The following is a 26,421-nucleotide window of genomic DNA, read 5'->3' as shown; positions in this document are numbered from 1 at the left end:
GCACAACCCAATGATCATATCTAGTACCTAAAATTATCCCCACGGCATGAAAAAGAGAGATTGTATATTAGATTCGGATACTTGGTCAACATGAATGCAAGTGGGACTGAACTTTGTATCAACGTTGTCTTTCAAAATGAGTTTGGCAGGCCGTTCCGACATAATCTCCACGAAGAGAATAGGTGATTGGAATAATTGTTCATAGCAAACGACACAGAAACAAACCAAAAAAAAAAAAAAAACATCTTCTCCCATTCGACACGGCTAAGTCAATTTGGTCTGTTTTTTTCAAGTTCACTATACTCCGAAAAACTCGAAAGAAACCAATAGAACTCTGTGGTGTTGAAGGAGTTTAGTATGGCTGCTTTTGCAGTAGAGGATTTCGTTGGGAATGGATGTCTTGAAGAACTACTGCCAAGGCTGTTGGAAGAAGGGTGGGGTGAAGATGATGAACTCAGAAGACATTGGCATGACTCAACAGCACAAGGTTTAATTTTTCTCTTTTTTTAATCAGAATCTTGTCAAGATTCCTTGTTTTCAGAAATATTGTTAGTGTTCCATCAAGGTTTTAAAGTTCAATTTTGGTGATTATCTCAAGTTTTTTTATATGAGAAAGATCTTCAACATAAGTTCATCTAGAAATAATGTATCATAGAACTCTGTATTGTGATCAAGATGTTCAAGGAAATACAAGTTTACCATGTTGGTTCTCTCTGCACCTGCAAATTTATAAAATACAAATAAAAATTAATCAAGGACGGATCAAGAACGCGGACGAGCGGTGAAATTTATATTTTCTGAAAGAATTTGGTTATAAAATTTGAATTCTTTTCATTAGAGGAGAACCTTAGTTATACGCCCTAGATTTATGCTGATGAATAACTTGATATTTTTCTGTATTTGTCACTTTTATAGCTATAAAGGATAATGATGTGACAATTCAAATCTCACAGCTTTCGATATCTAGGCCTGCAACTAAATTCACCCTTTCTTACTCAAGATTTCTGAATACTTTTTTCTCTGTTACTCCTCAAGGATGCACTAGAAATTAGGCCATACTTGCATGATCGTGCACTGATGCAATATGGAGACAAGTTAGAGGCCACGCAAAAATGCCTTCCTGAGCTTCTTAGCTTGGGTACTGCGGACCTTTCTGCACAATTTGGTTTGAAACGAGGTCATATTGCTCGTTTCACAGACCGAACCAGTGCGTGTGCTGCGGATCCTTTGCCACGATCATATAACCTTCCACCAAGAAGAAGGAACACGATTTCTACAGTCGGCTCTGGAAAAATATCGAATATGAGAAAAAATAGCGATGGAGCCAATGATTCTGCATTAAAACAATCTATGGCAAGTTTCAAGAATGACGATGGATAGATGTTCAAGGGAATTGTAGCAGCAGTGCCTGAAGAACCTAGAGCTTGCGGTTGTGTGTCACCTCCCCCGATTGTTGAAATGTGGCTCCCTATTCGAGTATTGAGAATGTGTCAGTTCAGAGGCTTACTCCCGAATATACGAATGGATTGGAGCGTTTGATCAAAACGAAGACACCTCCAATGAAGGCTTCTGAAATGTGGCGTGAGAAACCAGCTATTCTTCTCCAGTTCTCTGTATCCGGCGGCCTGGGTATGTTTAATATTTTGATAAATGTACTGCATTGACAGCTCCATTCTTCGTAATTAATAGCATTCGCAGGGTCGAAGATCAGTAGAATACACATTTTCCTGAGCATGGTCTTGACACATGTTTTGAAAACCAGGTGCATTAAGTGTAGAGCTGAAGCCCATCAGCTGTATTTCAAGAAACCAATATTTGATGCTCTTGTGGTTCAACTGTATGCTGTTCTTCATAAGCACATAGAAACTGAGGTACATTTTTCGATTACCTAACATAATTAACCACCTTTCACTGATGATTTATGTGTGCTCTAAATTATAGAGATAAATGGTTCAGGTAAAAGATTTCTGGCCTAGATACTTGGGTGGCGTTGTGCTCATTGACAGGGGACGAGTTTTTCAAGGCTTTAGGTGGAGGGAAGCTTCTCAAAGACAAGTTCATCTCTGATTTCTTGCTCAATCCGAGAGCCATTGCTAATTCAAGCGAGCAAAAACTATTGGAGTAGATCAAAACTTTAAAGGTGAAGGGGAGATCGAGGGCGGACTCTTCATATTTGAGAGAGGAAAGAATGGCATTGCTCATCAGTTCATTGAGAGAGACTTTGGCGACTGGGCGCCGGCTGGAGTTATAGAGATCTGCACTCGTATCCAGGTAGGAGGTGTTTATGGGTAAGAGATATAAACAAACAACATGACACGACCATTAAATCAAACAAGTTTCTACAAGGATTTCTGCCCTCATGTTTCAGGCTTTTAGCACTAGTCTTTGACCCGAATAACTGGCTTCATTTCTACGCAGTACCCACTGGTTAGCAGGCGGTGTAGAAGAATGAATCCTCAATTGTCAAAAAAGAGAGAGTTTGGGTTGAGCTTCAGTGTCAATTCATGGTTTGAATTTCACCTTCAAGAACTTTATAGGTAACCACCAGTTTCTGAAGCTTGTTTGTTTTCATGCATTCTTGTGATGGATGAAAGTTTTGTTGTTGCGTCGTTTATGAATTTTTTCGTGGATGCTCCCGATTCAGATTGTTCAAGAACTTGAGTCACAGAAAATATATATGTAATCACATTGGGCTGCTGTTATTTATCCGATAAAAAGCCAATTACCACATGCACATTTTTATAGTAGAATTTTACTTTGATTCATAGAAAATTTTGAAAATGTTATGAAAACAAATACAGCGGGTTTCTCAAACACCAGGAAGTGATCATTTTCACAAAGCATGACAAATGCGAAATAATTGCTGGCAAAGCATATTGTATTTTCCAAAGGCTGAAACAAAATACCTAGTTGTACCCTAGAAATTCAATAGCACAGGTAACTCATCCTTTCCCCTGTAAGGAAATTACAAGAATTTGAACCCCTCAGGACCCCCACAGAGTATCAAATAAAAACATCATCACTACAATCAATAACCAAAATAACTACATGATAACACAGAAAAGCTAACTCCTGTAAGTAGCATCAGGCATAGAAGAACAACAGGGGCCCTGGAGAAGAACTCTCAGCCTTCCACTGCTTTCTACATGGAGTACAATGTTTGATTTAAAAAAAAGAATACTTCATTTAGAGCCGAGGGTATAAGGTCGGGGATAGGGAATGGATGATCCCAAATCTAATAGAAGGAATACAAGAATTTGCTCAGCTATTCACATTCGACAAGGGTTAATGGAGGCACGCAACCGAAATACTGAAAAATCAATCAGGTTTCAGCTTTCACTTGCACGAGTGGTGGAGAATCTGATGGTGCAACAAAGAAAACTGAAGTGAGATTAACATCTTAATCTATAAATGAAGCCAGATTTGAGGATACGCAAAATACCACTTAAATCTTGTTCATCCTTAGTTGGACTTGAGGTGAAGCCCATTTGAACAACGTTGTGAAGCTCATCTACCCAGGCATTGGGAACCTGCCGATGATGACACCAGAATATCAAAAAATAAATCCCTTCTATATGCCCTCAAAAAAAGCTTATTTTGGAAGGCAATATGTTAATCCTTCCGCCTGTATTACACTACTTGAGATAATAATCAATTAGAGCTTTACTTGTGATGAAGGTTCTTTGAATTCTTCACCAATGGCAGTCGATCGGAGATTAATTACTCTTCGAAAGGCATCTGAAGAGTTTCCTAAACCAGGAATGCCCGATTGAATTAGTGCGGGTTGTGATGGATGTAGAGGAGGATAAGCCACGTTCATATCTGGAGGACAAGCCAATGAAGATTGCAGTCTAGGTTGAAGGATCTGTTATTGATTATTACTTGTATTAGATTCAAAGGAAATTAGAAGTTCAGTTGCAAAGTGGGGTGGGATACGAGAGGCATGTGCTTACATCTTTAGCTAGGAATGCTTCAATGTTGAAGTTGAGACGTGGATTAACTGTTGCAAGCTTCATGGACAGGAACTGAAAAGAAACATGAACACGCTACCATTAATGATCTTTAAACTTTCAAATTCATATGCAACAAGAATTTACTGTCAAAATTGTCGAACTATCAGTTCTCAAAAAAAAGTATAGTACTATTGGTGAACCACCTCCTGAACTTCTTGATAAGTGGTAACTGAAATGGTATTGGTGCCAGGAGATGACGAGTATATAATCCCGAGGTGTGATCACTATTACATTCCACTAAGTTGGTATTAAGTGCTTATTTCCAGGCCATTGTTGATAAACTGGTCATGATACATGTGTACATCTGTCATTAATTCTGGACATATCTTTCATGATCTGTGGCTTTACAAGCATGGGGATGCGCACTAAATTTTACAATTATTGTCAGGCCGTCTCCACGAACTCGAGTTTTCGGGTTGAATGAGGTAACTACAGTCATTAATCTTAGCATTTTCAGTGAATATTGAACCAGAATCTCATAAATTTCACATACATACTGATTCCACAATGAGAACCAAATCGTTTTTTAGGGAAAAGTTCGCTTACATTTTCTTGATAGTCAAAAAAATGTGTTTAAGAGTGTCATTTTGCTAAAGCTCTATCATTGAAACTCTCCACGATAATGCAACAGCATTTTTAGAAACTCATGAATGGAATTATACAATAATTACGTAACAAGAAGAATTTGAGAATAATCATCACATACCTCAACCTGTCGCTGCAGCGATTGCACATAATTGATGATCTCGTCCAGCATAACAGCTTTTCCTGTAACCTACCAGGGAAGACATATAGGTATTGAATACACATAATATCAAAATGGCAATAAGACTTAATCAACACTACTAACCTTGCTGCAACCAGGAACGAGATCCTGAAGGTACTTCATCCTTTCACTGATCTTTTCCCTCCTCACCTACATCAGAAAACAGTATATCTAATGTCAAAACCAAATGATATTTCGCTCACTAAATCAGCATAGTTCTCAGACAAACGCCATTCATTACAACTAGAGGTATTTCATTTGAAGTTGAAATTATTGAACTTGGGTCAAACTCGAACTTGCGGAACTCGAGCCCCATAATTTGAACGACTACTGAATAAAGATTCGTAGTTATATTTGAACCAAATGAATTGAGCTCAAAATCAAACTCAAAAGTCAATACCATAAAAATTTCAGTTTTCAAACTTCTAACCAAGATTTAAGGTGGCAAAAAACTTTGATCTCCAACTTAATACAAAACTATTTGTAGCATTTCCCTCAACTCAGTTCATTTGTAACACAGTACAACAGATGAACTTTGTAAAGCCATTACCCTTTCAGCAAGACTGTGGCTGTTTGTGGCCTGACCTCTTCTTGCTCTAACATGTATATATTCTTCCTTCGGCATATCTGATCCTTGGGATCCCTGCTTACCATATTTGCCAGCAGGTTTACTGCTCGAAGCTGGGTATTGATCGCCCTTTGGTTTACTTTTAGCATGCTCCTTTTCTGTTTCAATACATGGGTGTGGGGCTTCCTTTTTTTCATTCTGGAACACAAATACAAATTAAATCAACAAATTAAGAACGGAATGAATTTAATCTGTGTGGAAGTACTAACATAATGAAAGCTATGTATGTCTATCCAATAACTGGCAGAATAAACATGTTAATTCTACCTGAGCAATTCTCTTCCTTTTCTTGGAGCCAAGCCCCTGACCAGAAGACTCCACGGCTGCACCTTCAAACTTCTCTAGCGGATCACCGTTATTAAATTCAGACACATCAGACTCATTATGTGATGCATCAACTGCATTTTTCACTTCATCTTGAGACCGAAGATAATTTCCACAAATTTTCTCATTCTGGAGTGGGTTCTCTTCTGTGCCATGCTCGATAGGAAATGAAGCCTCTTTAGAAGCTTCAGCCATGTTCATTTCATATCCATTACCTCGAAAATTCTCATGCGGCCCTTGCATTGAAGCAAAAGTATGAGAATACGGATTCAGAGGATCGAGAATGGTGAAGGAATTTATCATTTCGCCAAAATTCCCTCCATTGAAGCTCGAACACCTCACTGCTCGTTCGATAAAAGCTGAATCAGCTGGAAAGTGAGGCAAACTCTGATGAATCATCCCCGGAACTGCAGGTAGACAGACACCCCTTCTAAGGATTTGATTTGTGTTCCAACCAAGATTAGCTCTTACGGAATCAAGATTACTCAAAGTTCCACTATCTGCTTGCTGATTCCAATTCCGTGGACAAAAAGAATCAATCATTGGGGCAGCGGAGCAAGCAGAAGACTCTACCATGGAGTTGTTCATTGGAATTATTTCAACAGATGTATTTGTTAGAATGTTTCCGTTTAGTTGCCAGTTTGAGGATAAATTACATGCAAGATAGTTTCCAGGATTTTCAGTCTCGTCCGACTCAATGTTGGTAACCGAATCCATTTCATCCGCACAAAAATTCAAAATACTCCGAGATAGTACCAATTACACCTCTTCTTAGACCCACTGACTCAAAATACTACCTGGCAAAAAGCGAAAAATAGGCAATCACACTAAGAAGAAAGTTCCCAGAAAAATCAATAATAATAATCAGCTTCCTGGATTAGAATGAGCAGCTTTAATTTGAATCAAAATGGTTAAAGAAATTACAAAGGAATATAAAGATAAACAGAGAGTAAAAGATTCAGAAAGCGTTTCTCGATTATTCTTCCTGAATATGTTTCAAGTGTTCAATTCAACACTCAAAAGTAGTCTTTAGAAAACATCCAAAAAGAGGGAAAAATTAATGCCGCCTTCACGATTTTGTGACTCGTGAATAGCTGAAAAACACCATAAGGAGACAAACACATTTATCAAGACGCCACCACAATACACAACTGCTTCAACTATTTCCAGAGCTTTTCACGGAAATTAAAGCGACCTTTCAAAAATTTTAAGCAATTTAATACCATCAATGCCGGGAAAAACAACTCAGTTCAATAAAGAGATCAAGAAAGTGTTCAGAAACCGGTCAATTGAAGCAGCGGACGCATTGGTTTCAACATCATAAGTACCAGCACCACACTCAGTCATTCATTCAGAAAAAGGCAACCCAGTAAGCGAGTACCATGAAGCACAGAACTAAAAGTGGGAAAGGGTAAAAAAATAAGATGCAAGATACCATTTTAAGATTGCATTTCGTCCTTTTTAACACTTCTATAATTATTTGAAGACCCTTCTTTTCCACCAAGAAAGAAAGACCTTTTCTTTCTGTTGAATTTTTTGACCGTACCACTGTTTTAGGCTCAGGCTGTTATGTAATAATACAGAGTGACAACGAGCATTCATTCAACAAAACAATAAATAAAGAGCGAGAAAGAGTGGAGGGGGCGGGGGAACAAGATCAAGAATCGTAGCGAGTAAATGAAGATGAAAGAGGAAAATGAGTATTTAAAGAATATGAAAAGGAAAGCTTAAAAAGAGGAGTGAATCTCACGCGAGATCGGGTCAATCCTACCCATATTTACAATAAAAAGTAATATTTATAACATAAAAAGTAATACTTTTTCATGGATGACCTAAATAAGAGATCCGTCTCACAAATACGACCCGTGAGACCGTCTCACATAAGTTTTTGTCTAAAAAGAAAGATGCTGCATTTATACCCATTACCCACGCCTTTGCATTAAAAAGAGAGTTCTTGATGATTAACCAGTAACCACCCCCATTTCAAAAAGAAATTGAATTATCTTTCGGGTGAACAGAAAGTGAATTTAAATATTTTAATTCTTAATTTTTTTATAAAAAATTGTGTACATCACATATTTTGTTTTTGTCTTGAAAGAAAGATCAAATCTTGTAATGAGAGTATTAAGATTGGACTGATTCGAAATTCGAATGAATGTCCAAGTTGACTTGGTTCGATTGTGCAAGCATAACAGCTATGTTCTTTTCTCATGCCAAAAAACTATGTTTAGATTATAACGTCGAACGATCACGAGTTTGATTTTTCTAAGTAATATTTTTTCGATCAAGTTTTTGGCTCATTTAGTACGGTTCACTCATGATTTACATATTGTTGCACTGAGTCGAAAATTTATCTCGTGAAAAAAATATAAAAAATGAAGGACAACAAAATTTTGTTTAAAACTTTTTAAAATTTTCAGATTTCATTCTGAAAATACAAATAATATAACTTTTTCCCGAAGTCCCTTGAAAATTTGAAATTGGATTTACGAGTACGTCCAACAAACCAAGTTCTGAGCAAGATATGAGAGTTAGAAGCAACGGGGAGCAAGGGCGNCACATTTATTTTTTTCCCCGCTTATAATTAAAAAAATATTAACTATTCACTTCTCAAATTTATAGTTAATAGCATATCATTTGTAATGCAGTCTTTTACAATAATAACTAATAATATTTTTGATATAAAAATTAATAATTTTTTATGAGTGACTAAAATAGAGATCTTTCTCACAAAATTTGCTACTGATATCATCTCATAAATTTATTTTTTTTTATGTATAATCTATTGTTTATATTTAATATCATTCTTTATTATTTTAGCAATTTACCCATGTTAATTAAAGACATTAGTTATTTTCAACAAATTTTTTTATATTGTTAATAGCCTTGACTATCCTATTACCCCTACTAGTAGAAGGTATTATTGCTGTACATGTTGTAAAACAGTGTCATCTTTCATGTTTTAACCTATTGTGATTAACTTTACTTTTGTTGGTTTACTTTGGATAATAATAAGTATTTAAATTTTAGAGATAATAAATAATATCACTCTGACACCCTCTCTCTTTTTCATATTTAACATTAGCTTTACAATATTATTATCTCTTCCCTTTGCCCTTGGAAATAGAGCTAGCTTGTTTCTTTCAGGTGGTTGATTCATAAATAAATTAATTAATTATATATATATATTTATATTTTGTGATTATTCATAAATTTTAAAAATATTAATTTCCATATGATTAAAAATTAATATATTCCCTCTGGTTCATTTTTAAAAATAGTCCATGATTCGATTTGGGGTTCTCCCATGATTGGGAATTATTAACCATTTATAAATAAAAAAAGAAAGAGTGAAATGTTCCAACTTGCTGAGGGAAATAGAAATGTCCAATTGTAATAAATTTATCCTATATTGGATGTACGTGTAGCATCACTCACTAATGTTAAAGGTACAACCAATATATCGTTACAGCGATATTTACAACCATTATATCGCGAGATTTTGTATTCCATATATAGTGAAATTTTGACAAATTGAATTTTTTGTATTGTACAAATTGATGTACAAATATGGATGTACATGTAGCATCACTCTATTACTAATTAAATGAAACCTCCCAATTTATAGGCCGACTTCAATTAGGTAATTACCGTAATTTTGGTTCATAAGATGTGGACTTATCGAAGGAATTAGGTGGTTGAGTTATTTGTTTTTTTTATTAAATAAATTATTTGTACAACTTTTTAAAAAATATTAGAGATTGTATAAAATTAAATTACAAAAATCGACTCATAATTAAGGAGCAATTATTATGTGGGAAACATTGAAAGAAATATGGGGCCGATGTCACATTTATGGCTTTCCATATAAATTCTTCAATTAATTAGTTGGATTTATGGTTTTTATTCTTCCAAATAATAATGATGTAGGACTTTTTATTCTTAAAAAAAATAATAATGGCACAAATAAGTAAACACGAAAATAGTATAAGTTTTTCTCAATAAATTATAATGTAATAAATTCACTTTTTTTTTTAATTTAGGAGAAATAAAATTGATTGTGATGAAATGAGCTACTCAGCAATATTACAAGCATTTTAAATTTCCTTGATATTGACACAAATAATAATAATAAATTTTTTTAAAAAAATCATCAATGAATTTTTTTATTTAATAAAATTGTTTGGATAAACAATTATTTATGACAATTTATATATCTTATAGCATCTATTTGATTATTTGTTTTTTACAGCTATAAAATAAAGTGATTAAATGTTGGAAAAGGACTGTCATTGTTTAGCTTATTCGGTAAGAAACTTGAGATGGAAGCTCGTGTTTTAGCTTATTCGATAAGAAAATCGAGATGGAAGGATCTGCCAAATTATCCCAAAATGAATATAAATGGTTAATCACTTTTTTGATTTGGCTACCTATTGTATGATTGATTATCTTTTATATTTATGTTGATGTACTGTTTTCTCGTATCAAATATGCAACGAAAGTTTAAAATTTTTGTGTTTTGATAATCAAAAATCCAATGGACGTCGTATGATTTATATGATTCATAAGGTATTTAGATCTAATTTCTATATGCGTTTAAGAACGCTGGACACCAAACCATTACGGGATTGACGAAGTTGGTCTTCTTGTAAATTCCTACATACAATCTACTGAAATCAACTACCTCTCCAATCTTCTGAATCATGTTCACGATCAGATTCTTTGTTCATCGTGTAGATTGTACCAAATTATGCCATATGTGAATTGAATATATTTATCGAAAAACTACTGACCTACAAACTTGTTAACTCAGCCCTAAATGTTACCATCACAAGACAAATGGACTCAAATTTACCAATGTTTTTTGCCTTTTTGGGCCTTAAAAGATAATTTTAATAATTAAAGATACTATTATTATTAAATTATAGAAGAGGCCTTTGCACGTAACACATAATTAGAGTTGGGCCAAGAAAGCTTCAGCCCGAATAAGCGTCTCTATAAGAAACGTGTTTTCCTGGATCGCGAGGCCCAAAACGCTTTTTAGGGCTCGCCGCTGAATCTGAACCTCGCTCGTACCCACCCGTAGTAGTATAAAGGATCACGTGCCTCCAAAAGAAACCCTAGAAGAACCTCAAGATTCATCATTTTTTCAAATTAATTGTAATGATTTATTTTTCTTCGTGATCGTATAGATTCCTCGCGAAATATTTTGTGTTACTGTTCCATTTGTTAAACTTTTTTTGCACCAATTAGCCCTGCGCAATTATGAGTTATTAGTTGCGAAGAAAATTGGAGATAAAGGTATATACGGTGCTAAAGACTCGATCTTTTGGGAAAATATAGGGTTGGGTTCTTATTTGAATGTTAATTCAACTTTGTTTTGCCAAAAGAGATCCGTAAAACGAAGCTTCAGTGGAATTATTGGTTGTTGAAGGGCAGATCAAAATGATGAGAATCAGTTATCTGAATTCCAATGTGGAATTTGTAAATCTAATAATGGTCTTCAAAGTTCTCTGATTGATCTGCCTCTTAATTCGTCGTATCTCCGAATTGTTTTCTGATAGACTCATTGCTCGGTTTGATGTATTTTATGGTATCCATTTTTATTTTCAAAAATTTGGAATAACATATATGTATTTTTTTAAATGTGGGCTTCTCACCGAAATACAGCTATGTATATTTTGAAAAAATGTGGGCTTCTCACCGAAATATGGTGACTAGTTAAACCTTGTCAAAATTCTTGATCTGCTTGGAAACTAAGTTGCAAAGGGCATCAAATTGTATATATATTTACACTGTTGTTAAGTGTTCCTAATTAGATGCAATTTTTAGCTATTTCCAGATGCGTGTTAAATTGTGATCCTCGATTGAATTTGTGGCAGTGATAGGTAGGATCCTTGCTTGCATTTGAAGCATTTAATGCCTTGTCCATTTTTGGATTGCATTGAATTCTATTTGGACATGACATGGATAACAAAAAGTGAAATCAGGCTAGTAGCCTGCAAATTCAATCAGGCTCCATCTTTTTTAAATAAGATGTATGATTTTCTATGCATATGCTAATGCTTGAATGTTGTCTAGTAGCCTGCAAGATGCATTTTTTTTTTCTGGTTGTGACTTGTGAATCCTTATGATATTTTTAGTTGAGGGAAACTGGCCAAAGAGCAAAGCAAAATGACGAAATATTTTAATCTGAAATTCATCTGTTGAATTAGATTCATAAATGGTCTTCAAAGTTCTCTGATTGCTTTGCACGCTGGTCTCATCAGTTGTGGGGGCTCTTTGGAATAGTAGACACGAAACTGAACCCTTGGAAAATTTGTTGTTCTCCAGTATATGCTATTTTTATGCTAATACACTACTCATATTCATTTGAAACTAATACTTATTTTAAAACTGCCACACTGCTGACTTCAATTCAGTTGCGTTTCATCTTCTTCAACACTCACAGTGTAGTGCATTTTTTTCTTTGTATTTTGTTTGGTATGTCTGTCAGTCAGTGTGCATCAGATTAGTTGATTGCGTTCTACCTCCCCCATTTTCTTCATATCTTGCCAGTTGGCATGCCAATATGCTTCTTAAGTAGTTTGGTTGAGTTCTTCACACTAAAACATATGAAGTTTGCTTAGAAAGTTTGAACGCCATAATACAGAGTCTGGCATAACCTTCGGCCTAGATTATACGACCAGGGTGTGGAATTGACATATTCTTCAACGACTGCCAATTGTGATATTTTGACCGAGTGGCCTAGAATCTTGGAATTATGAAGATTACATCATATTAATTTGTTTCTTGAACATCTGTTTGAACCAAATCTTGATTCATGTGCTTTAGATCATGTGTCTTTAGGATGTATTGTTTACCGCTGGATTGTTTTTGGATTCAATCTGAAGTATGGCGTTGGGGAGAAGCTGTGCAGGAAGTCTAATGGAGGACGGTGAAGCCCTGTTGGTTTTTGAGAATTGAGTGTGTATCTTACCTCGTCAATTTATTTTTCATACCCTTCAGTTTGTATTTCAAAAAATTGATTATTGATATACTAGTACGAGGATGCATGCAAAAAAAATTTATTGTGTAAAAAGTCATATAGATTAATTTTATATTAGTTTTCTTTTTTAATAATTATAAATATTTTAAATGAGATGATATTGTCATTTAAATTATGATAAGATTTATATAGCAAGATTCAAATATATCTTTTTAATAGTGAATGTTAAATAAAATAAGGATAAGTTTGATATTAAATAAAGGATGGATTGTTCCATCAAAATTTGTCAGCGAGTTTCGTGTCTAACAACATAGTATATTGAATTCTTCCGTGGGGAGATGTGATTTGGTCATATTTTTTAATGAGTGAGTTCACGGATCTTAATATATGAGACGGATCAACCCTATCTATATTTACAATAAAAAGTAATACTCTTAGCATAAAAAGTAATACTCTTTCATGGATGACCCAAATAAGATATCTGTCTCACAAATATGATCCGTGAGACCGTCTCACACAAGTTTTTGCTTTTTTTTATGCATTTAATTTTATTAGAAAGCTAATATAAGTTTTCGGATCATCATGATGTACATCTTGTTTAATGCTACCAACACTCTGTAAAGGTATCATGCCTTTGAAATAACTACTTTGTTTATTTTTGTTTATTTTTTTGAGACATATATCTATAAAAAATAATAATTTTTTATGTCAAATTTTTTTTTTTGATAAATATGATCAGAGTTAATATGTTTTACAAATAAATATCTATGACATCGTCTCATAATAGACATATTCTAAAAAATAATTTTTTTTTCATATATGGCTAAAATAAAATAAACATAACACAAAATTGATCTGTGAGATCGTTTTATAAGAATTTTTGTGTTTGATTAAATGAATGAAAGTTTCCATCTTTCATTTTAATTAAAAAAACTCTACAATAGCGTATTGTAATAATCTGCAACAGGTCTATAACAATATATTTCACATTACCACTTTTTAAAATTATCGAAACATATTTTTTTTATCATTATCTAAAATTTAAAATTTATAAAATACTTAGGCTGTATAATACTTATGATATTTAATCATGATAAATAATTAAGAAAGTCTAAAAATCTGTTCGGGGAAAAAATCCGGTATAAAATTATTTTTAGAAGTTGATAATTTAGTTAAAAGAAAAATAAATCGCCAAATATCCGGATGGATTGACTGGCTAGTCTGAATGGTACGTGAACTACTCTTCCAGTTTAAAAGTTTGCACTAATCTAATTTGATTATTTGTTGAAAGTAATGAATTTTTATTTGCAAAAATGGTCATTTATAAACAATTATCCTAACATATATGGAAATAAACCAGCAAGTTTGGTAACCTTAAACCACTAATTCACAAATGACGCGCATTTAAATAAAACTTTCATTGATTTGATCATTCTATCTATATATATATATTCACAACAAATAAACTCGAAATCTCCATTCCACCAGCACCAACTCTGCTTCAATGGCTATCGACAAAGTTCTTTTCATATTGGCGTTAGCTTCCATGGCTATGATATCAGGTATATTTGTTTTTTTTTTAAAGTTCAAACATTTTGCCTTCAAATTTTTGTCTTTTGGTTTTTTTTAAAAAAGATTTAAAGTCGGTGTTTCTTTTCAAGATATAATTTATTTAAACATACAATATTGGCAGGTCCTATGCTGAAAGTCGGCGGGTCAGTGCAGCTTCCACATTGTTTAGTGACTGAAGATTGCTTACCGATTTGTCAAAAGTACCACTGTCAATTTTGCGAGTGCATGTCGGGGATATGCGTCCGCGGTTGCGGTGGCAAAGGAGTCATCCCAGTTGGCCAGAAGCCCGCCGGCTGAAGCCATGGCACAAGGAGATGCTAGCAAGTCTAAATTTGAACGTTTTATATATCTTAATTGGGTGGTTTTAAAGTAGTGTGCCAGTAACTATTGGCATACTATATATATTCCATGTTAAATTTCAATATAAAATATAATTGAGGTTAAAGTAATTTCTCTTATTTAAAGTCATTAATAATTGAATTTCATGTTTTCTAAGAATAATGGTTTCCAAGTATTTAGTATCTCAAGCCATGAAGGACTTAATTGAAAGTAATTTGACAATTTTTTTAAGATAAAAAAAACATTTAATTTGTTGAATCATATTATTACAAATTTTAATAATTAATAATCAATTAATTATAATAACGATAACAATATTACTTATTAAAGTAGTAAAAAATCATTTTATTAGTTGAAATGATCTCTTCCATTAAAAGAGATGATTAATTTGATGATTTCTCCATCCAATAACTTGATTAAAAAATCAAATCGTTGGACATATTTAGGTAGTGTTTGTAATTTGTGGGGAAAAAAATAATCCAAAAATCATTTTTTTTAACTAAAGAAACACTCCCTAAATAATGAAAAAAAATCCTATGAACGAACATGTTTAGAAGTTGCAAACAAATAATCACATCTCTATACGCTAAATTAAGAGCCAAATTTTAGAAGTTTGTGCTTGGCTAGTAGCTCGGGGTGTGGCTGCGGCTTACGGCTCCATAAAAATAAGGACCAGATTGGAAAAATATCTCAAATACGTGGGTTTTTTTATTAAAAAAATAGTTGATCAATGTTATTTTACATATTTCACGCTCATTGTATCCAATCCTAGGAAAGATAATTTCAATTTATTTTTATACAAAATGTTGATATGAACATTTGAATCAATAATTTTCATGACTAATAATCCTTCCATTCAAGTAATGAAAGCCTTATAGAACTAATATATGGCAATCTATAGGTTATTGCAGCGGGTATGAACCCAGTTCAAATCTCACAAGGAATTGAGAAAACGGCTAGAGCCCTCATACCTGAACTCAAATTGATGTCCAGAGAGGTATCGAGTTCGAGGATCACCATTTTCCTGCTTATTTTGTAATAACAAGAAGCCCCTATCTGTACTAATTATTTAACGAAGCGTTTTCAAACATAACGAATTAATTCCACGTTTTTCTAATTTCTTCAGGTTGAGGACCATGAACTTGCTGATGTTGTTGCTGTTAGTGCAGGAAATGATTATACATTGGAAAGTATGATTTCTAATGCTCTTCAACAAGTAGGAAGAAGCGGTGGTGACGATTGAGAAAGGGAATTATGCTGAAAATAATCTAGAAATTGTTGAAGGAATGAATGCAATTTGATCGAGGACACTTGTCTCCTTATTTCGTAACCGACCGCCAGAAACAAGAGCTCCAAACAATGTGCATGCTTTGAAAGGATTCAGAATCATTGACAGGATCAAGAACCGGCTTGAATCTGATTGCCCTGGAGTCGTTTCTTGTGCTGATATTCTCACAATTGCTGCAAGGGATGCTGTTGTTTTGGTATTACACATAAATTAAAAGAGAATTTCATTTAAATATTTGAAGATCATAGGTTTATTTATCTTACTTGGTACAGTTTTAAATTTTTGTTTGTGAACATATTGTAGGTTGATGGACCATATTGGGATGTTCCTGTGGGTAGATACGACTAAAAAACCGCAGGATATGCACTTACTGAGACAAATATCCCCACAGCAGATGAAGGGCTACTCTCCATTATTTCAAAGTTTATATCAGGGCCTATCGGTTACCGATCGATATGGTTGCACTTTCTGGTAAGCACCTTACGACAGTGAGATCGTAACCATAAACTTGAGAGTGTGTGTGTATATAGACTACATTCTAGGTACGCAAAGATATTGAAAGTATTGAAATACTAAACTAATTTGATCGTTCGGTTATTTGGATTCAACAAAATTTTTATACATCCTTAATCTACAGAGTTCTTATATAGTCATGTTTCAGGTGCTCATACCATAGGCATGGCTCGTTGCGTAAATTTCAGGAACAGAATCTATGGAGATTTTTCCACAACTTCGCGGGAGAATCAAATCTCACGAGTCTACCTGAATAAATTTAAATCCATCTGCCCTCCTCAAAACACCGCAGCTAATAATAATGAATCGGACATGAATTATGTCACACCGAATGTATTTGACAATTCTTACTTTCAAATCTTGGTAGGGGGAGAGGGGCTGCTAAATTCAGACGAAGAACTATATTCTAGTATTTTAGCCGTTCAAACCAAGAAGATTGTGGCAAAATATGCTGAAAACCCGATAGCATGCATTCTTCGAACAGTTCTCTGAATCAATGATTAAAATGGGAAACATTACAAATAGTGGAACTTACACAAATGGAGAAGTTAGGAAAAATTGCAGGTTTATAAATACATGAGAATGCGTTTCAACTCATGAAACTGCATGACTCGAAGTTCAAATCCTTTATTCTATTCATTTTGTATTGGTGAAAAATATACTCATGTTTAAACATATAAATTTGGTCCTTTTTTGAGGTTTAAGTATTTAGCATCTATCGAGGAAGCATAGTGAATTTCTGAACTATATTTCTATCGACTTAAAACTTATTGTCTTCAAACATCTTTCAATATAGAAGACACATAAATCAGATTGGGTAATGTAATTAAACAAACAACCAACATAATCATATTGCGGCCGATGTAAAGTCCAGAATTCAGTGAACAAAAGGTAGATCCACCAAAAGCCAAAGCGGATACAGGTAGCGCAATCTTTTATTTAAAGCAGATAAAAAATAAACAGTAAACGTTACTCCTTTTCTTCTTCTTCTTCATCTTCTTCCTCTTTTCCACGACTTTTCAGAATAGACCTAGGAGATCCACAGGATGCAGTCCTAACAAACTTCTGGAAAATAATTGATCCACCCATTCCTAGTTCTTCATGGGTTTTTTCGGTGTTGGGGTAAGCTTTCATATCCAGTATGTAAATTTGATGACATAGCTTAGAACCAAAACCAGCATGCAAAGCAATGGAAAAGTCCAATGGTTGGAAACACGACAAAACCCTCTCGATCATTAGGCGTAGATTGACCACCTTAAAATCGTACCCAGCAGTCTCAAAGCTTGCATAACTAAACCCATCTTCTGGGGTAACATGGATGGTAGATAGTGCAGCTCCTTCAATTGAATTCATGGAATATCCACACGGATTGAACTCAAAATCACATATGTCTGATTCTGGAATAATTTTTCTAATGCCAGATTTGTTGGTCATCAGGGTTGCGAAGCTTGAATCATTTTTGTAGAAAACAGATGCCATTTCCCTGTCCAAGCCAGTCATACACATCTCTAGTGTGTAGACAGGGTTCGAAGATTCCACAGAGCTTGCACTTGCAGAATAAACATGCCATTTCTGACGTTCGTCAGAGGCACCAATAACAAATGCCTTGCTTCCATCCAGACCAAGATTTCCAAAAAAGCTATCTAGAAGAACAACTTCTTCAGAGAAATTTCGATGAGGGTATGACTGAGCCCCAGGGAAAATGAAGCTTCCACGGGTGTATCTTACAGTTTGAACTTTAAGAGAAAGGGTCTTGGCTAACTTCAGTATGGGTGAGATGGACAGAAGCAATTTCGTTGTTCCACAAGTTTTGATGATAATTTTGTAAGGATAGACGAAGAGGCTTGACTCAGAGAGGACATATGAGTCAACATATTCATTCGACAGTGAAGCAACTATGGTGCATTCAGCAGGTTCTAAAATCTCATCCAACTGTGTTTGGGAAAGGCGACGAAGACCCTTTCCTCTTGGGTCCGTAAAGATATATGGCTCGAAAAAGGAGATTTCAAGCCTCTTTTCAAAGCCTTCGAAACCTATAGCAGATACTGGCACAGCCATTTCTAGAAACAAAAATTGCTAACAGCAACGGATGCAAAGAAGGGTAACCGAGAAGTGAAGAAAAGGAGTGCGTGCAGGAATAAAAAAAAATACAATGATCGATAGCTTTCTTCGCCCACACCACAGGCGTGATGCTAAACTAGCTTAGGAATATCAGGATGGCTTGCGTGCACACTGAGATAGGAAGAAAACAATTTAAAGTCAGTAGCGTAATGATATATAGAACTTAGAAGTAACAAATCATGAAAACTAGGTACTGTTTAGTGTAGAAACATACGTTGGAGTATGCAGCAGATCTGAACTTCTTGATACCGCCGTTTGGTCGAATGTCTTCAATGCTGTAACCAAGGGGAGCTTCGTAGAATTTACCAGTAGACCTTTTCTTACCACCTTTGGACTCCATTAGCTCATGAACTCTTGGCTGCAAGATAAAGATAAATAAAGAGGGTGAAACAAGATCAGTTGAAACCCGAGAGTCATCAATAAAAACAGCAGAAAATGCTTCATGTGCATGACCATAACCTAAACACGTATAAATTCCAGGGTACCAAAGCGAGAAAAAGAAAAAAAAGGGACATTTTTTCCGAACAGGTTCTCCATTAAGCAGTATGGATTCTTAACTTTGGCATGAATCAAAAGAATTATGTATGAACAAAAAATCATATTGAACATCACACATCAGAATAATGAAAAAAACATGTAAATAAGAATGGGGAAAAAAGACAAAGGCTTGAAGTCATCAGAAAATTACAAGCCTTTGGTCATGAATTCATCAAGAAAACAGGATTTTCTAACCCAGTAAAGGCGTACAAATGCCCATGCACATACATATATCCTCACTAGCATAATCGATATCTGACATTTAACAAAAAGGAAAAAAAATTCAAATTGAATGACTTCAAGAAGGACTTGCCGAAAATAAAAGAGGATATTGTTTATGTTTTGACTGCAAACAATTCTAAATTTAACATATCCCAAAAAACCCAATAAGCCACCTTTATTTCGTTTAGTTTCCAATCAAGTTTACAAGAAAACTAAAGGTTAATGCAAAAGCCTCTGTTCAGTACATTCAAATGCAGATTAACCTGATAAACAAACGGCCATAATTTTAGGCAGTAAAACCATCGCCAAATTTCAGATACACAAAAAAGGAATAAGATAACACCATTGCTAAACTAATATAAGATATCATGATAAGCAGAATGCGAAAGCTGATTATTCACAGTTACATAAAAAATTCAGCTTTGTCGTAATCAACGCGGAAGCTCGACTCGCAGTAAATTCCTGCAAACAAAACAAATCAAACAACAATCTACAAGAAATCCGTAGAAATTATTTCATCACACAAAATTCAGAAAATACTCACAGTAAACTCAAAATGTGACGGCCTCTAGGAAATGTATTTGGAAACCCTAGAGAAACATAAACGACAACCACCTCTTCTTCTCAGGGTCGCCACTATATCTCAGATTCTCAGTTTTGTTTTGGGAACACTTGAAGGTGGAAGGTGGAAGGTGGATTTATATATATAAAGCAAATATTAGTTTTTGGCACAGACTTCGTGTGGATATTACAGTATTACCCCGATGAGATTTGTTCTATAATCCTATTCACGTTGCCTAATTTTTCTTTGAAATAAAATAAATACAATTGAGGGATAATTATCAAAATAATCTTACTCAATTTTCCTTAAAAAAATTAATGTATAATTAAATCTATTCAAATACACTCGAAAAAAATTATTTTTCAAAGACTTAGTTTGACAGATTATTTTCCACAATTTTTCCTATACAGTCTACAAGACAATATTTAGTGCGATTTCAAATAAATAAGCTGTAGCTTCAAAAAAATATAGATAATGTTTTCTCTCCATTATCGTTTTATTATTATTAAAAAAAAAAAAAACAATCGGTGGCCCTGAAAACTGGATCTACTTTGGACTATGACACTTAGTTTTTTGTAGTTTTATCATCTTAATGTTGTCCGTATTATAAAGTTCATTACATCAACATTTTTGACTTCGAGGGGAGCCTACAAATTACAAGAAGACAACTTTGTTTGGTGGAAAATGCCCATTTATTTGTTACAATAATAAAGATTTCCATCACACCTGATTAGTGTTTTCTTATTAAATAGGTTTAATTTACCATCCCAATTCTTTGCTCCATTCACAGTCTTGAGTGAAAAGCAATTCCGAGAATGCACCTACAGTGGCTATTACTTGTAGAATTCATATATAAAAATTGTTACATGTAACCAACCAAATTCTCCACATCTCTCGAGCTTCTTCCGAGACTATATATTGGGCAAGCTAAGCTCTTCTCCACCTTGGTAAAATGGCTACATTACTAGGGGTTTATTTTTCAGCTTGCTTCTGTGTTTGGCTGGTCATAACCGATGCCCAAGCACCAGATGCAACACCTCCAATCACACAGGCATTATCTTTGCCACCTGTAGTTCCACCATCCCCAAGCTCAATCACCCCACATTCTCTCAATCCTCCCCCACTACTTCCACAGTTATCACCCCTTTCAAGCCCATCTGTGTCACCAGTATTCCCGCCTGTATCATCTTCACCATCTTCCAGCCCAACCGTCCCACCACCTCAAATTCCACCTTCACAAAGTCCTACAATTCCAAGTCCATCTCAGTCACCAGCATTGCCGCATATATCATCAATGCCATCTTCAAGTCCTACCACCTCAAATTTCATCCCCATAGCCTTCAGAAAGTCCAACTGTATCGAGTCCATCAAGTTGACCAGCATTACTGCCTGTTCCATCTCTTCCTCAACAATCTTCAAACCCAAAACACCCAATTCAACCCCCACAACAAAGTCCACCCCAGCCAAGAGCATCGCCACCTTTGCCAGCAATCGTTTCACCTTCAGCATTAGCACCAACAACAGTTCAACAGCCAACGCCAGCATCTGCACCAGCAATATTAGCACCATTTCACCATCCGAAGGGCCATCAAAACCAGCACCAGAAGGACCTATAGCATCACCAATTCCCGTGCCGAAATTGGTTCCCCCACCTTCATCAATACCTGGTGAGCACAGGCACAAGCACAAGAAGCATCATGCATCAGTATCTGTACAGGTACCAGCACCAGCACCAGCACCAGCACCAGCACAAGCACCAGCACAGGCCCATAATTCGGTATGAGTCTTTCTCCCATTTAAGTATCAAATTGTATTCATATTACTGCGAAAATATCTAAATGCCATAACGTTTGATTACAGAGTGGAGGAGTATCACTTAGTCAGCAGGTAAGAAGATTTAGAATGGCAGCAACAGCTGGCTTAGCCGGGCGGCCCGTGCCCACCTTGTTTGCAGTCACAAGCTTTGGTTCACAAGACTTTACATGAGAAATCTTTATTTGCATGCAGAAGAAGATCAGTGCATCGATTCTAATTTTCTAGCTACGTGATCATAATTTTTTTGCAATATCAACTATAATATGATATGACATTCATTTAAACGTTTACATTCCACTAGAATATTTTCTTCATTTTCTTGTAAATAATGAGAAGCTGGTTATAGACTTGTCCTGTATTCGTATCACTATCTACTACCTCCTGCAAGTTGTACTCGACCACAAGTTCAAGATTGTCAACTAACTTGTGATACTGGGAACATCCTGAACACTGAAAGATACGAGAAGAGGAAAATGATAAGACAGTGATATTTGAATTTAGGAAGGTCCTAAATATTTAGAAGAAAAAGATCACAGGATTGTATTATTATATACATCAAGAGATCACTTCACATTGTTACTCTGACTTAAAAACAGGGGTGTAACCAAGAGTTCAGAATCGGATGGTAAAAAGTTTAAATAATATTTTTAGCAAATTATAATATTTTAAATTTATTTCATATCACTATAAAAATTTTCTGCCGGGCAAATAAAAGGCTTTGCCCTAAGGATATTTATGCCCTTGCTTAATAATAACAGTATCAGTAAAAATTTACTACTTCGTACAGATCAAAGAAGAGCAGCAAATAATCTTTGAACATTTTTGGAAATTATGACACATAAGAAATCCTCAAAAGAAAATTACCTGTAAATATACAAGTCCACGTTCATAAGCTAATCTGTTTATTAATCTCTGCGATCGTGCACCACAAGTATTACAAGTAAAAGTTACCAACAAACTTCTTCTTGGAAGATTTAGGTTAATAGAAGCTTCCTGCAAGCAAGAAATCAAAGAGCTAACCAAGCACTTTTCCTCAATAAGGTGCAAAAAGCTAAAGATAGGACATCCACCATAAATGAAGCCACTAATAGAAGAACTTTATATATTCAGATATCTCAAAATACAAGATTTACATTAATTTTCAAAATACAAGATTTACCAGTTACATGACCTAATAAATCTAAGATTCACACTAATTTAATAAGCCAAACACAGAAAACATGCATCTGGCATTCTTGTTGACCACTTCATTCAACTTACAGCCAGAAAGCTGGATTAAGGCAAGATCTTAATATTGAAAATCCCATGGGTACGATGCACAAAGCTAAACATAGCATAAAACGTAACAATAGAAATAAACAGCCTGAAAGTACAAGACCGTTTCTTTTAACTCCAATTTTTTTTTTTTAAAAAAAAAGAGAGAAGCAAAAATCAGCATAGAAAAGAATTATTAACCTCTTGAGCATTCTTTGAAACAGAAGATTGTATGGGCTCCGGGTATGCTTCGGAACAATCTTCGATCGAACATGAAATTGTCGGCTCCCGGTGCCATTGTTCAATGTCTTCTTTTCACGATTCTCAACCTGCAATTGATAATTGCGCACATAAACTAATACAAACAAGAAAAGGCCAAAGGGGTTCCAGGAGAAGAAAATTTTAAAAAAGTACATAAAACATACAATACATGAAGACTGGATCTTTTTCTCCACAATTATCACATCAGATACAAAAGCTAGCCAAAAAATAAATCCCAATAATAAGAAAAAGAAATTGAACAAGCCAAAAAATGATATATTAAAAAAAGCTAAGTGGGTTGAAGAAAGTTGACCTGGAAGATGTTAAGTGTCTGGAATTGGGATAGAAATTAGGCTCGGAGAATCGAGAATTCACCGTGAAGCTGAGAGGCAAACGAAGGTGGNTTGGTGGATAAAAAAAATTGTTTGGGGGTATTATGCTAATTTTGATTGTGTATGTTAATTAGGTCAATTTTGTTGGATAATTTTTTTTATTATAAAATTTTATTTGCGTTAGTATATATGTGAATAATATTTAAAAATTAAGGTTCGTTAATTTTTTTAAAATTTAGTATTTTAATTCAAACACACACACACACACACTAGAGTATTTTTGGAAAGTTTGAAAATTTTAAATATAGTGATTGTATTAAGAATTTTATAAAATGATATTTTTTTAAAAATAATTAAAAGTGAGGTACCAATATTTATTTTTATTTTCATCTTTCTTCTAAAAAATACATGTCTATGAATTTTGTTAACAAGATGAATGAGTTATAGGAGTTTTGATTAAATGTTTGTTGTTTTACCAAAATTTATAATCAATGGTAACAATACAACTCAAATATCACATTTTAAATCATAAATCAATCCATATACCACGTTTTGATCGCTTTCTCACATTGTTTTTCTACTCTATGGTATGCTAATATTTAAGCCATCATTATGGAATTCAACAACATACTTTGACAAATAATTAACACATAGTTTGAGTTAGTCAAAAATCGTTGATTTGATTACGTAAGCAATGATTTTTATTATTATTTTCTTCCCTAAACTTCACTTATAAATAATCATCTATTTTTCATTTCAAAATCATACTAAAACACAAAATCTTATTATTTATATATACTCACAAGTATAGAAATGAAATAGAGGATTTAGTGTGAAAGTTTTTAAAGAGTGTTTTTATCCTTGGAAGTAATATTATTAATAAAGAGAAAGTGAATATTAAAATCAGAGTTTTCTGAGTAAAAAATATCTTGCATTTTCAATTTCCTTGTTTTATTTGTTATTAATGAAAAAATGCTAATCATTCTCTTGAAACACCCAAAGCAAAGTGTCGGGCCATATAACAATAAAATAAAATAAGAGGATATCAGGATGGGATATCATAGATATAAAATATATGTGTGTGTGTTAATGTGCTTTTTATTTGTGTGAATGAAAATCGGAGAATGATGAGTTTGTCTGATATTTGAGAATAAAAGTGATATTGATTGGCATATACTGAATTACACTTTATGAAAATGTAAAAATGATTAGTCAATAGGCTCTCTCTCGATTGTGTCTGCGCATGGGGTGCAAATCAAGGGCCCGATTTGCACTGAAAAATGCTTAACTTGTGTGCAAAGGTCCGGACGAGATCTTAGTGAGTCGAATGTCGGACCAATTAGGACAAAAATCGCCTAGCTAAGCTATGCCACCTTTCCTATTTATTTTTTCCGTTAGAGATCTTCCACATGTCTGACTGTTGATACTTCATTTGGCTGGCTGTTGGTGCTTCATATGGCTGTCTATGGATGACAACTTTTAACCTTTCGTATGGATGCAATCATCCTATATAAATAGAGGTTGTTTCAAGCTCGAAACACTCCAGAAACGACCACTATGTCCCTCGTTCTTGCTTTCTTAATTTCTCATGTTCACACCTTGTGCAAGCTGCTTGTGGTTCTATGTGATCTGTTGATAAAGTTTAGGTACTAATTTCGTTTGTTAGTGTGGTGATTTGTGCAACATCGTTACAGGTCTGACCGTTATGATTACTTTGTCTTTACATACATGAGATCGATGATGTTAACCGTGATCTTCAAATTTTCAATTTAAGCGTTTTGGCTAACATGAATTTACGACCTATCGATATTGTGCTCATTTTATCTTTCTTCACCATTTGTTCAGAGCATTTGATCTAAGGTGTAAAATTTCGACGTAATCATCACACGTATTTAAGACGTGATCGTCTCAAAATTAAGTTGATATCAATCTAGAAAAATATTAGAACGATTAACTATATATAATAATTGAAAACAAGTAAAAAAAATCCAATATAGTTTCTTAATTTAACTTAATATAATTCTTTTATTGATTAATAAGGCCAAGCAGCTAGTACAAGGTTACATTATAAATACTACGTACCCACGCACTTGCATAACATTCTTAACTAAAATCACACTCACAACTCGGCTGCTAGCTGCTCTAGACATGTAAAATTACTCGACCCAAATCTCTTGTCCTCATCATTTCTTTGCACCTGCAGGCTTGCCACCCGATGCCTACAAAAACAATCTCGTGAATTAATTAATATATGTCAACTTCTAGCATAAAACGTAAATTTGATCAATCAAGAAAATATATTTCCAATAAATTTGTTTATGGTGATCATGATGTTCTATAATCTTATAGAGCCGGAAACAAATACTTTTTCAATCTCAAGAACTACAGAGTGTACATATTTTAGAAGGAGCACCTTCTTCCTGGGCTCTTTAGGCTTCTGAGCTTCGCCCCTAGGCGCGCCTGCGCCCTGCTTGGAGACTGGAACTCCAACCGGCTCTTTCTTAGCTGAGCCGAGCGATACAGATCCAGCTGGTTTCTCAGGCTTCAGTGATGCCATTTTTCCTGGAGTTCCCTCTGCACACCAAGCTACTTAAGTTTCTGTACCTTGGATGGATCTTGGGTTTCTATGCCCTCTCAGTGTGTGTATTTATAGTTCATAGTTTCCACCTATTAGCGTAGAAAATAATGTCACGAATCTTTTTCAGTTGCTCTAATTGTCGTGTAATAAAATGGAATAAACTTTGCAGAAGGCCACCTTTAACGAAGAAGCAGAATCGGATTCATGGTATAGAAACTATGCTCATATTATTGACAATAACAATATTGAGTACCCGAGTTTCTTGCTAGAGAAAGCTCCAATATTGATGAAAAGACATTATATATATA

The 26,421-nt window shown here is 34.5% G+C and overlaps 3 protein-coding genes, 3 long non-coding RNA genes, 2 other non-coding genes and 1 pseudogene across 12 annotated transcripts; 6 read left to right on the top strand and 3 right to left on the bottom strand.

Annotated features, from left to right (window-relative positions):
• The first annotated feature begins 134 nt into the window (after nt 1-134).
• LOC140966127 (uncharacterized) lies at nt 135-3,178 on the top strand. Of its 3 annotated transcripts, none has more exons than XR_012173259.1 (3): nt 135-487; nt 1,036-1,871; nt 1,957-3,178. It is a non-coding gene; the product is annotated as an uncharacterized lncRNA (long non-coding RNA). The 3 variants fall into 3 exon arrangements; XR_012173258.1 differs by having other exon boundaries at nt 135-1,629; nt 1,763-1,871; XR_012173257.1 differs by having other exon boundaries at nt 135-1,871.
• On the bottom strand, nt 2,923-7,456 carry LOC140966126 (transcription factor bHLH49-like). Of its 3 annotated transcripts, none has more exons than XM_073426475.1 (9): nt 7,167-7,456; nt 5,675-6,528; nt 5,330-5,545; nt 4,864-4,929; nt 4,720-4,788; nt 3,954-4,025; nt 3,668-3,865; nt 3,443-3,530; nt 2,923-3,360 (listed from the first exon to the last, which is right to left on the bottom strand). In XM_073426475.1, the coding sequence occupies exons 2-9, from the start codon at nt 6,446-6,448 to the stop codon at nt 3,323-3,325; spliced, it is 1,521 nt and encodes a 506-aa protein (XP_073282576.1). In that variant the 5' UTR covers nt 6,449-6,528; nt 7,167-7,456; the 3' UTR covers nt 2,923-3,322. The 3 variants fall into 3 exon arrangements, with proteins under 3 accessions (XP_073282576.1, XP_073282578.1, XP_073282577.1); XM_073426477.1 differs by lacking the exon at nt 7,167-7,456 and adding an exon at nt 6,955-7,146; XM_073426476.1 differs by lacking the exon at nt 7,167-7,456 and adding an exon at nt 7,014-7,146.
• Nucleotides 7,457-11,170: 3,714 nt separating this feature from the next.
• On the top strand, nt 11,171-11,253 carry LOC140966165 (small nucleolar RNA R160). Its single transcript, XR_012173263.1, has one exon. It is a non-coding gene; the product is annotated as a small nucleolar RNA R160 (small nucleolar RNA).
• A 646-nt stretch (nt 11,254-11,899) lies between these two features.
• On the top strand, nt 11,900-11,980 carry LOC140966164 (small nucleolar RNA R160). The gene has a single exon (XR_012173262.1). It is a non-coding gene; the product is annotated as a small nucleolar RNA R160 (small nucleolar RNA).
• A 1,747-nt stretch (nt 11,981-13,727) lies between these two features.
• On the top strand, nt 13,728-14,740 carry LOC140966029 (uncharacterized). The gene is made up of 2 exons (XR_012173214.1): nt 13,728-14,281; nt 14,413-14,740. It is a non-coding gene; the product is annotated as an uncharacterized lncRNA (long non-coding RNA).
• A 1,227-nt stretch (nt 14,741-15,967) lies between these two features.
• On the top strand, nt 15,968-17,088 carry LOC140966159 (peroxidase 11-like; annotated as a pseudogene).
• Nucleotides 17,089-17,261: 173 nt separating this feature from the next.
• Nucleotides 17,262-20,001, bottom strand: LOC140966052 (S-adenosylmethionine decarboxylase proenzyme-like). Its single transcript, XM_073426346.1, has 4 exons — nt 19,856-20,001; nt 19,719-19,773; nt 18,767-18,910; nt 17,262-18,663 (listed from the first exon to the last, which is right to left on the bottom strand). The coding sequence occupies exon 4, from the start codon at nt 18,487-18,489 to the stop codon at nt 17,401-17,403; it is 1,089 nt and encodes a 362-aa protein (XP_073282447.1). The 5' UTR covers nt 18,490-18,663; nt 18,767-18,910; nt 19,719-19,773; nt 19,856-20,001; the 3' UTR covers nt 17,262-17,400.
• Nucleotides 20,002-20,596: 595 nt separating this feature from the next.
• On the top strand, nt 20,597-22,136 carry LOC140966057 (uncharacterized). The gene has a single exon (XM_073426355.1). The coding sequence runs from the start codon at nt 20,826-20,828 to the stop codon at nt 21,654-21,656; it is 831 nt and encodes a 276-aa protein (XP_073282456.1). The 5' UTR covers nt 20,597-20,825; the 3' UTR covers nt 21,657-22,136.
• A 3,393-nt stretch (nt 22,137-25,529) lies between these two features.
• On the bottom strand, nt 25,530-26,372 carry LOC140966113 (uncharacterized). The gene is made up of 2 exons (XR_012173245.1): nt 25,949-26,372; nt 25,530-25,754 (listed from the first exon to the last, which is right to left on the bottom strand). It is a non-coding gene; the product is annotated as an uncharacterized lncRNA (long non-coding RNA).
• Nucleotides 26,373-26,421: the final 49 nt, after the last annotated feature.

This window comes from Primulina huaijiensis, unplaced genomic scaffold (genome assembly GCF_012295235.1).
Source record: "Primulina huaijiensis isolate GDHJ02 unplaced genomic scaffold, ASM1229523v2 scaffold20025, whole genome shotgun sequence".
NCBI lineage: Eukaryota > Viridiplantae > Streptophyta > Magnoliopsida > Lamiales > Gesneriaceae > Primulina > Primulina huaijiensis.
Note: the sequence above shows the minus strand (reverse complement) of the source record. Positions and strands in the feature narration are given on the sequence as shown.

Bases quoted from the DNA above. Each gene is read 5' to 3' on its own strand.
- LOC140966126 (XM_073426475.1), bottom strand. From the start codon at position 6,448: ATGGATTCGGTTACCAACATTGAGTCGGACGAGACTGAAAATCCTGGA. The intron at 3,866-3,953 runs GTAAGCACATGC...AATCAATAACAG, and splicing joins AAGCATTCCTAGCTAAAGAT to ATCCTTCAACCTAGACTGCA. The intron at 3,361-3,442 runs GTATTTTGCGTA...TTGCACCATCAG, and splicing joins GGATGAACAAGATTTAAGTG to ATTCTCCACCACTCGTGCAA.
- LOC140966057 (XM_073426355.1), top strand. From the start codon at position 20,826: ATGGCTACATTACTAGGGGTTTATTTTTCAGCTTGCTTCTGTGTTTGG.
- LOC140966052 (XM_073426346.1), bottom strand. From the start codon at position 18,489: ATGGCTGTGCCAGTATCTGCTATAGGTTTCGAAGGCTTTGAAAAGAGG.